Consider the following 10,796-nt stretch of genomic DNA (forward strand, 5'->3'; position numbering starts at 1 on the left):
GCAATCACAAAAATTACAACAGCTAAAAATGTATGCACATTTGGATATTTTATAGTAACATTTGTAGACTTATTCGTGACATTATCATTTCAATTTTTCAGAGGTTGCAATTACAGTATTTGACACATTAGCCCATAATTATGAACAATGTCTGGTTTTATTCTTCCCCTGCGAGACCTTTGCACCGTTGCTGCATCAGAGCTTCCACCTCTGCTCTTCGTGCCAGGCTGTTGGCTTTGCCTTGAAAACGTCCATTTTTTCCTGCCCCCTTCCCTTGGAGAATCTCCAACACCCTGCAGAGTATTAGCATTTAGATGTGATGCTTTTTTATTTTATTTTTTTAAGAATAAATACGTGCTGGTGCCACTTACCGTGGTCCAAACTCAGCCACTAGTTCAGAGGGTCCAACCAGTAAAAATAGACCAGGTCCTTTCTCTTCCCCAACAGTGAGGAAAACCAAAGTTTCCTTGGAGGGAAAAAAAACCAAACTTGTATTCAACCAACTCCAGCAATTAAGCAGTCGTGTCAGGATCTTACCTCAGTGTTAATTTCACTGGCAATTATATTCATGAATTCATTGTCGCCTTCTTTCCTGCAGAAAGAGTCGTCATCCCCTTTATTATAAATGGAGGCTCGTTATACTTTGTTGGTGCATCAGGGGTTTCTTACCTGTGTAGACTGAAGAAGTTGCCTCTCTCAGGGTTGCTCCTAAAGTTCTGAGCTATGAGGACAGCCATGTCTCTCAATAGATTCAGGTTGGTCTGTAAAATACATTTTTACATAAAATATTGCCCTTTGCTGATCTACAAAACTGTATATTTCTCACCTTTTGTAGCAGCCTCACAGATTTCTGCAACTTGTCAACTGCCTCAATATGTCCATCAGATCCAGTCCTAATGAACATTGATAAAAATGATCAATTCTACATTAAAAGTGGGTTAAAGTGTTTGGACACTTCCGTCTTTAAACCTACTTGAGCAGAGACACCAGTGAGCGGTCCTTGTTGTAGCTTTTCTCTGCGTATTTTAATACACGGTTTCCAACCAAGAAGATCAGGTTGGTTTTATTTTTCTTTCCCTTTTCAGTTCCCACCAGCTTTATTACCTGAAATTCAATGTGAGCAAAGTTTAATGTGTATCTACACAGCCAGTGGGCGTCAGTATGCACGTGTTAAATTGGACCTGTAAGTGGCTAAGGTTAGACACGTGGGTCCCACAGCACATGTCTGCCTCAATGCCCTCGATATCGACTACCCGAATGGGTCCGGCAAAATTCTCTGGCAGACCTCGGCTCCTCACCTGGAATCAACGCATCAGATAACCCAATGTGACATTTTAGTAGCGTTTAATAATTGCACGCTATTAATATTAAGTAACTGCTATTTAATAAAATACTGTTGCCTACACCTTTTCCGCAGCAGGATCATCCAATGAGAGAAGCTGAACTGTGACGGGTATGTGAGCCCTAATCTTTTCATTCACGGCGTCCTCCAGGACCTGGAGCTGGCCAGGTTTAAAAGATGGAGTGTCTAGTTCAATGTTGCTTCTCTGACCTCCATGTTCCCTGGAATAAACAAAGTGAAAGTGAAACCACAGGATTTTTTTTGCATCAGGGAAACAATATGTTTATAAGTAAAAGGAAGGAAGTACCATGATGTGGTTTTATATCCAAATAATGAATCTGCCAAAGCTGTGATTAAATGTTGACCTGAGAGGAAAGGGAAAATGATTTAAAAAGACATACATTAATACATATGTCCTGCTGTTGTCACTCACCAGAGTGCTGCTGCATGTGGTCGAACCTCCGCTCCCAGTCCACCTTCACCTTCACCTCCTGACCCTCTTCCAAAGGCGAGGTCACAAAGTGCACGGCTTCAGGGCCCTGCCTCGTCACCCTCAACACCGGGACATCTCCAATGATCCCATGGTCATCTGGCTGAAAGCAAACAACACAAATACTTTTGAATATTTGCATGGGCCCTGTGATGAATAACAGGGAGGAGATGAAGATGAGTTTTCCAGAGCGGATCACACCTGTCCGCCTCCCTCAGGAAACAAGATGGTGTCCTGGAGCTTCACATTAAAGCCCTTCAGAGTTTTTGTCTTCCTATCGATCTCTTGCTTGAGCTCAGCAGGACAGCAGGACACAACAGACGTAACAAACTGGAAGGAAACATAAAATCAGGCTGGCCTTCTTGCTTTTCATTCACAGAGACTTACAATAATATAGCTTTGCAAGACACAAGACACCAAGCGGTTTGAGCGATAAGAAGTGAAATTTGTGAATACAGTGATCCCTCGTTTATCGCGGGAGTTGCGTTCCAAAAATAACACGCGAAAAGTGAAATCCGTGAAGTAGTCAGCTTCATTTTTTTTTTATTATTTTACAATGCAATACTGAACTATAGAATGAAACCAAAAATCAAAACCTGTTTTAAAGCCCAAAATTTGTTTAAAACAATAATTTTAATATAGTAATACAAGGTTGGAAACATTGTCAATGGCGTATTTCAGTCCCAGCTGTGCCTCTTCGTCCTGACTCCGCTCCGCTGTAGCGTCTGTTTCTACTGAAGGCGCAGGAGTCTTTCTCCGAGAGAAGAACATTGTTATGGGTAGTTGTTGGCGCTCTTTCTTTTTCTGAGCAAGAAGATTTTTATAAACGGATATGCCACCTTCGCTTATATTTGAGAACTGCAATGAACGACTCGCAAAAAAAAATCCGTGAAGCAGCGAAGCCGTGAAAGATGAAACGCGATATAGCGAGGGATCACTGTACTTAGTTTGCTATTCTTACGTTATTCCGTTCCGTTCCGTTAAACAAATCAACACAGAAGTATTTAAAACAAAGCTCGAAATCCTCGAGAAGGTTTCGGTTTAGAACTGAAGGAAGTTAGCTATGCGCGGGGTTTAGCTAAAAAATAAAAATAACGAAAACTGTTCTTCAGATCACAACCTAGTGGGGTGTTTTCATACCTCTTTCATATAACAGTCTCGCTGACACTGGAAAGCCATTTGGAGTGTTTTCGTTCTCAATGAAATTTAAAAATGTCAAACACGAGTGAGCACAAACGCTACTGACAGCTAAGTACAGAAAGTGGAAAGGTCCAAAGTTCTTATCGCCGCGTTTAGGTTTAGTAGTTATGTCACACTCATTAATATGAACAATGACAACATGTTTGATCAACTGTTCATAGTTCTGATGTTCATTTGTGTTTGTTTTTTGTGCGTGTCTTACATATGAAAAGAAAAGTGTAATTTTTTTAAGGATCAAAGTTAATGCAGAACTATGTCATTATACATACATACATACATACATACATACATACATACATACATACATACATACATACATACATACATACATACATACATACATACATACAAAATCAGTCAATGATACAATACTAATCTTATCTGTATTTATTTATTCTGTTTCTATAATTTGTATAGGTTGCTACTACAATTCAGTTTCCTCACGGGGATGAATAAAGTACATCTTAATCTAAATCTTAATTAATACATTTATTAAAAGTTACATTTTGTCAGTGTACAACAAACAATAATAATACACTGATAAATAACAACAATATGCGTAAACAAAATAAACATAACATAGATAATCTGCGCTTGTTCCTCTGTATCTTGAGCAATAAACCGTAGTTGTAACAGGTTCCAAGAGAGACTCTCAGTCAGACTGTAGATGAAGTAAAAATTAGAAATTAGAAAAACCAAATGCAAAAATATACATTTAATTTTAAATATAGTAGCAATAATATATATAGCAAGGGACAACCATTATTGTACAAAAAGGGGACGAAAATGTCACCGTTAAGTACTATGCACTTACATCACTAAGATCTCCCATATCTGGTGCTGCTCCTTTATTATCCTTGGCCATTTCTCTGATCATCTAAAATAAGACCAAAGCAGGGAATGCACAAGAAATACATAAAAAACAACCTTTGAGAATAATGTGAACATTGTCAAATAACACTGCAAAGTAGCCAAACACATTGACCTGAATGGAAGATTGCATTAATAGATTTCCTGATGTACTCACGTCTACATATCGATCGTACTCTTCTTTCCCCTCATCTTCCTCATGTTCCCAGTCCCTCCAGTTATCAAAGTCTACAGAAATCCAACTGGGCTGTGTGAAAAGAAGGAGCAAACACATTTAGTAAAATTATTCAAAGTATCAGGTCTTCATTGTTCCTCATGACCAATATTGAAAATGGGTGTAGTAGAAAGACTGGCTGATGAGCAGTGTTTACTTTGGCTTCATCCTTCTGTAGACGGGGCCACGCATAGTCAGGTTTGATCTTCCTCAGCAATACATTGATGGTGCGGTCATACACTCTTTCTCTGGAGTCCTTCAAAAATGTTTAAAGTTATAAGTTAAACATAAAGAAATCATACCAACAGCATATTTAGCTTGAATAATGTTTCAGTGAGGCATGAAACTGGCTGCTTACATTGATTTGAACTTTTTCGTAAAAGTGCAGCTCATTGTAGAACACATCATCTGTGCTGTTTTTGCAGCTGTTGTAAAGACAAAACATTATGAACCAAAATTACACTGACAAATTGCTGTCATTTTAGAACCATGCAAACAATCACAAAAACTAAAGCAATTTCAAGATGTTAGAGGGGAGAAGGAGAAAATGCATTTAAACTCACCATAAAATCATTTTGTCTGGCTGAATATCTACTTGGACATCTTTGGGTTTCTGAACATCAAAGTTTATGGTGACATATTTCTTTCTGTCAAACCACCGCGCGTGTGCTGGCTGGCTGTTAGGACATGGAGACTATTAGACTAAATGAATCCAGTCGTTACTTATTCACCATTTTTTATTGATAATGATTGAAGAAATATATGGCCACTTACCTGTCCTGTGGTCTGACAATTTTTGGCTTGTTCATTCTAATTTGTCTGCAAAGTGAAAATCAAAATCTGCCTTGTTTCTCAGGTTAAAAGAAAGTAAGAAGCATGTGGTTTGTTCTTTCGGGCTGTGGGTGTCCTAATGCTGTGAACAGGCTCTGGAGCTATATATAGACCACTGGTATCAGCTGCTGAGGGGCTTGCCTCCACAGCCCCCTGTCTACCGTTAATAGTACCAGTGGAACTTTGGAGAAAACAGATGCATTTTCTGGGCTATCCAAGATAGCCTCTACAGCTGCAGGACCTGAAAAAACAAAGAAGATTTGCAAACAGACTCCTTTTTTTCTTTCTAGTAAATGCTTGCAAATATGCATTGCAATGTTTATGTTTTACTTCATCCAATTAATAGAATTTATAACAAGAAAGCATTTATTATCTATCTACACAATGCAGTATATATACAGTATGTATACATATACTGTATATCGTGTTTAGTGTAGTTAGTGTAACTATGTTGAAAATCGTGTCATTGGACTATCGATTGTTAATTTAATTGGTTGGAGGCTGTATAACGTCACGATTTACGTTAACCAATGGGGAGGGGAGCATGTTGCTGTCGCCCCCTATCGGTCATTAGTTTAATATGAGTTTTTTTTTTTTTATTCTTCCACCGGAAATGCAATTCTCCTCTGTGCCTAAGCGCGGAAAGGGGCGCTCGCGAGACACCTACAAAGCTGTGCATATCTGAAGTTCTTATTGGGAAAAAGACTAATAACCGGGTTTCTGACACCTTTCCACTAATATTCTTGGGAATCTGGCATTTGTGACCACACGCAAACTGAAAGAATCACTCATTAACGTGAAAATGCCTCGTAGACGACAGGTAAAGTAAATGTAGGGCGCACAAGAGGGTAACGTTAGCCAAGTTAGCACCGAGCTGTTCTTACGGATATTATTCCACCATAATCCACACACCTCAGCAGTGCACTGCTCCGAGCCCGTCTCTATCAGCACATAAAGCACCACCAAGAACAAAGTAGCAGCTTTTTGATTCTTGAATTACAGTATCGGTGGCGGTTTTGCTTTTGTCAATATTTTCATTTCCATTGTAAAATAACTAAACCTCTGGGAGCGGCAGCGATGAGCTAGTGTTAGCAAATGCAACATTTACTCTCATATTCGTGAAATTAGATCGTTCTTATCCCTTTAGAGGTTTACCGAGAGTGTCGTTAAAACACATGTGATGCCGTGTAAATAGTATGTAAATTGTTGGACGGCTGTGCTCGTTTCTAGCATTTCACTTTCAAATGTTTGTATCGTTAGTGTAGTCTGTTAGCCTGTGGCGCCACTACTATTTGTCGTTAGCTTTATTAAAATACGACTTGCTGTTCAATGTAACAAACTTAACTGATGGTTAAATTACGTTTGACTGGCCGCAAACATTAGAAACGGTTGTCAGTTGTGTTTAATTGTGCTAATTAGCTTGCAGCCATTCCACCTAATGGGAAGCTCTGTTATGTATGGGCCATTGCCTCAAAGGGTTGGCTTATTTTAATAAAGAAATAAGTGTCAGACCACTGAAGAGCCCTCCCACGATTTCACACATTGCACCATATGTTCATGTTTCCTACTGTTGGTCAGGTGCTTTTGTTAAGACATTAACATTAATCTGCTTTTTGTTAACATTAATGTTTCCTCTTGCAGAGACATATGGCAGGCAGTGGTTCAGATGGAACCGAAGACTCGGACTCTTCTGCTGAGAGAGAACAGACAAATAGCTCGGAAAGTGATGGGAACATTCACAAGAGACAGCGCCTTACCAGAGCATCTACTCGCCTTAGCCAAAGTTCTCAGGGTTCGTAAAAAATCTCCATGAAATTTAATTTAAAAGAATTTTTTTTTAAACATTTTTAATTTATGTGGTTTGATCATGAGGTTTTGACTGCTGTTACTTTAGACACTCCAGACCTAAAGCGTGCTGCTGATCATGATGAATCCCCACCACTGACACCTACTGGCAACGCTCCTTCCTCTGAATCTGAGCTGGACATCTCTAGTCCCAATGCCTCCCATGACGAAAGCCAGGCCAAAGATCAGGGTAGTAGAGACTTGGATAAAGACCTCTCCCATAGACCGAAACGTCGGCGCTGTCACGAGACGTACAACTTCAACATGAAATGCCCTACGCCGGGATGCAATTCACTCGGTAAATTTCTTAAGCCCTTGCTTATTTAAAGCAAATATTCTGAGTAAAATTCCACATACTGTATCAGTACATTAAAAGCATCTCCTTCAACCTATACAGGCCATCTTACAGGAAAACACGAACGTCATTTTGCTGTATCGGGTTGCCCGCTTTACCACAATCTCTCTGCTGATGAATGTAAGGTGGGTGTTTTAGAAGGTTTCATGCACTTTACACTGGTTCCTGGGCTTAATGAGGCACTGGGATCTTTATCAGAAATAGATATGCTAACAAGGGTGCTAACAGTTTCTTTTCTATTGTAGTTATAACAAATTATTTGATCATTTTAGGTGAAAGCTATCAGCCGGGAGAAACAAGAGGAGGAGATTAAAGTGCAGGAAGAAACCAACTCGCGCCATGCAACCCGTCACCAGGTAGCCCCTGTTATCCCGTTATTTCAGTCTATTGTGAAACAGAACATTAAAATGCAATGTGATACAAAGTGACTATGGGTAAAGTGCTGATTAAGTTATAGTTTCTTTGCTTTGGTATTATGGTCAATGATCTTGTTTCATTGAAATTGCAGATACCAACCTCAAAACAGAGCAAGTACAAAGAGCAGGTTGCTGAGATGAGGAAGGGGCGGAATTCTGGCCTTCAGAAGGAACAGAAAGAAAAGCACATGGTACATCTCTAAATATATTAACTAGTATTACTCTAATTACATTAGTTACTATTACTCCCAGCAATTTATTGGGTTGTTAATATGCTGGATTACTCATCACCTCTTTTACATTCCCCACAGGCACATCGGCAGACTCACGGTAACACCAGAGAGCCCCTGCTGGAGAACATCACCAGTGACTATGATCTGGAGCTCTTCAGGAAAGCCCAGGCCCGCGCCTCTGAAGATCTGGTAACGCGCTGTTTATGCTGTTTTCTGTTTTATAAACAAAGATAATTTTTATACTCGCTTGATCTGAATGTTTAATGAAAACGCAGTTTTTTTTAGCTTGTTTCAAAAATGGTCTCTGCAGAAACACACATCTAGATTTTCTCGGCATCTGTGTTTCCACATGCGCAGGAGAAGCTCCGTATCCAGGGCCAGATCTCCGAGGGCAGCAACATGATAAAGACAATTCTGTTTGGCCGCTACGAGCTGGACACCTGGTACCACTCCCCCTACCCTGAGGAATATGCCCGTTTGGGTCGTCTTTACATCTGCGAGTTTTGCCTCAAATACATGAAGAGTCAAACTATCCTTAGACGCCACATGGTGAGTCACAGTGAAATCTGAACATGATATATTGTTGGGTGATCTATGATCGTACCCTCTGAGCTGAGGTGAAGCCTGAAATATAGTTACTTTCACTTGTTTTACAGTTCTGTGCTCAGTATACAAGAAGGCAAAACACTCAACTGCATCTTATCCTGCAGTTTTACGGTCAAAATACTCTCAATTAAAGTGACACATTTGTGTTTTATTGTGTGACGTTTTAGGCCAAGTGTGTGTGGAAGCATCCTCCAGGAGATGAGGTTTACAGAAAAGGCTCCATATCTGTGTTTGAGGTCGATGGAAAAAAGAATAAGGTGAGAATTAACATTTCCGATGATTACCGTGTTGTCAGGACAAGACTGATTGTTGAAAACTATTATCCCCAGATTTATTGCCAGAATTTATGTTTACTTGCCAAACTCTTCCTGGACCACAAAACCTTGTACTACGACGTGGAGCCTTTTCTCTTCTACGTGATGACGGAGGCCGATAACACTGGCTGCCATTTGGTGGGATACTTTTCCAAGGTAATTATGAGGACAAATGTAGGTTGATGGTGCTTTTATTGTGATAGACAATTTTAAACAGATCTCTAGCTGTTGAAATATATACTTTTATTCCTTCAGGAGAAGAATTCCTTCCTCAACTACAATGTGTCGTGCATCCTGACAATGCCGCAGTACATGAGGCAGGGCTTTGGCAAGATGCTGATTGACTTCAGTAAGTCACGTATTGAACTGTCAAATTCTGCTGAGGAACCAGTTGAGTGAACATTTATGTTGCTGAAAGATTTTGTTTTGCTGACTTTTGTTTAATTTTTTTTAGGCTACCTGCTGTCCAAAGTGGAGGAGAAGGTAGGGTCGCCTGAGCGACCCCTGTCTGACCTGGGCCTCATCAGCTACCGTAGCTACTGGAAGGAGGTGTTACTGCGTTACATGTACAATTTCCAAGGCAAGGAGATCTCCATCAAAGGTGAGGCAGAAGACAACATGACGCATGAAGCCATCACCTCCATCCAAAGTGCGCATGGATACTCATGTGAACACGTGTGACTTCTCTGATGTGCAGAAATCAGCCAGGAAACTGCGGTCAACCCAGTGGACATCGTGAGCACCCTGCAGTCTCTGCAGATGCTCAAATATTGGAAAGGAAAACATCTGGTGTTAAAGCGACAGGTGAGACAAGTTCTGGGCACAAACTACTCCGATCACGCTACAGAATTCCACAGCGGTTTTTGTTGTTGTTTGTGTTTTTAGGACCTGATCGACGAGTGGAAAGCAAAAGAGATCAAGCGAGGCAACAGCAACAAAACAATCGACCCGAGCTCACTAAAATGGACCCCTCCAAAGGGGACATGAGTCAAAGCCCAGGCTACTGGATAAACTCTCACATCTTCACAAGCCACAAGTAGCCTAGAACTAACGCCAATAAAGACCAGCAATCATTCTTTGATGCTTTTATCCTGCTCATTTGTGGAACTTTTGGAATACTTTTTACTTTTATTTTAAATTTCATTTATACTTTAAGCGTCTAGTCCAGTGATTCCTGACTTGAACCCTTTTACTAAACAGTAGTGAATATGTGAGTCCTTTGTGTTTACCCCCCCCCCCCCCCCCCCCCCCCCCCGCCCCAAAAACAGAATCTATTAAGCATCGATTGTTACATAAGTGGTCAGTGTGATGGATACGTGAATGTTTCAGTTGCACATGCAAAAAACAAGTCTGATTTGTCAGCATTTCCAGGCTGTTATTTTAATTTCAGTCCAGCTGTGCATTTTTAGATAGTTGCTGTTTTTCATTTGGGAGTCATGCTATGATTGGAACCCATGAACTGTTGTTTTTAAACATCTTTGGTTGGTGTAAAGCTGTATACACGATCATACAGACGTCAGTCCATTAATTCAGGATTCGGACCCATTCTTTCGAAGACCCTGCAGTGAGGAATTCATTGATTTTAATTATTCTGAGACTCTGAAATCATGACAATGCCACTGTAATATTGCACAGAAATAAAGTGACCTCAGGTTTTTGTACTGTTTAGCTCACCCCGATCGTGTGGTTTCTCCAGAACATCGATGGTGGTGCTTGCTGGAATTACCCTGTTTAAAGATTCTGTCAAAACAAACGATTTTACTCAACGGCTTGTCTTTATATTCTTTTTAAAAACCTGGCTGTGGAACACTTTTATAGCAAATTGATATTTCCAATATCAATAAAGCTGTCTTGATATTTTAGAAAGTGCTTTTTTTCCCCTCCTTTTTAAATCTTTGAGCTCACCTTTGCTGGAAATGCTTCTTCCCATCAGGCCCACAAAAGCTTCTCCTTTATTTCCTAAAACCTCACATGTGAAATGCAGCATTATGGTCATAATTTCCTCATAAGGTTATTTAGCATTTTAAAGCATTTAGAGCAATTTCACTTACGTCTCCGCACCTGGAAAGGCTTTTTTACG

The 10,796-nt window shown here is 40.1% G+C and overlaps 2 protein-coding genes across 4 annotated transcripts; one reads left to right on the plus strand and one right to left on the minus strand.

Annotated features, from left to right (window-relative positions):
• Positions 1-17: 17 nt before the first annotated feature.
• Positions 18-5,064, minus strand: ptges3l (prostaglandin E synthase 3 like). Of its 2 annotated transcripts, XM_029835651.1 has the most exons (17): positions 4,891-5,048; positions 4,680-4,793; positions 4,475-4,541; positions 4,274-4,372; positions 4,060-4,149; positions 3,847-3,909; positions 2,034-2,162; positions 1,776-1,935; positions 1,650-1,707; positions 1,407-1,563; positions 1,182-1,298; positions 974-1,104; positions 827-893; positions 670-761; positions 538-592; positions 372-466; positions 18-293 (listed from the first exon to the last, which is right to left on the minus strand). In XM_029835651.1, exons 1-17 carry the CDS (start codon positions 4,923-4,925, stop codon positions 158-160), a joined length of 1,665 nt encoding a protein of 554 aa, XP_029691511.1. In that variant the 5' UTR covers positions 4,926-5,048; the 3' UTR covers positions 18-157. The 2 variants fall into 2 exon arrangements, with proteins under 2 accessions (XP_029691511.1, XP_011602462.1); XM_011604160.2 differs by lacking the exons at positions 18-293; positions 372-466; positions 538-592; ... (6 more) ...; positions 1,776-1,935; positions 2,034-2,162 and adding an exon at positions 3,394-3,693 and having other exon boundaries at positions 4,891-5,064.
• Positions 5,065-5,572: 508 nt separating this feature from the next.
• Positions 5,573-10,389, plus strand: kat7b (K(lysine) acetyltransferase 7b). Of its 2 annotated transcripts, none has more exons than XM_003961324.3 (14): positions 5,573-5,767; positions 6,589-6,739; positions 6,842-7,090; positions 7,190-7,272; positions 7,420-7,503; positions 7,656-7,754; positions 7,875-7,985; positions 8,154-8,345; positions 8,570-8,659; positions 8,732-8,872; positions 8,972-9,065; positions 9,171-9,317; positions 9,414-9,520; positions 9,602-10,389. In XM_003961324.3, the coding sequence occupies exons 1-14, from the start codon at positions 5,750-5,752 to the stop codon at positions 9,701-9,703; spliced, it is 1,668 nt and encodes a 555-aa protein (XP_003961373.2). In that variant the 5' UTR covers positions 5,573-5,749; the 3' UTR covers positions 9,704-10,389. The 2 variants fall into 2 exon arrangements, with proteins under 2 accessions (XP_003961373.2, XP_011602455.1); XM_011604153.2 differs by lacking the exon at positions 5,573-5,767 and adding an exon at positions 5,790-5,920.
• The last annotated feature ends 407 nt before the right edge of the window (positions 10,390-10,796 follow it).

The sequence above is a fragment of the Takifugu rubripes genome, chromosome 1, assembly GCF_901000725.2.
Source record: "Takifugu rubripes chromosome 1, fTakRub1.2, whole genome shotgun sequence".
Classification (NCBI taxonomy): Eukaryota; Metazoa; Chordata; class Actinopteri; order Tetraodontiformes; family Tetraodontidae; genus Takifugu; species Takifugu rubripes.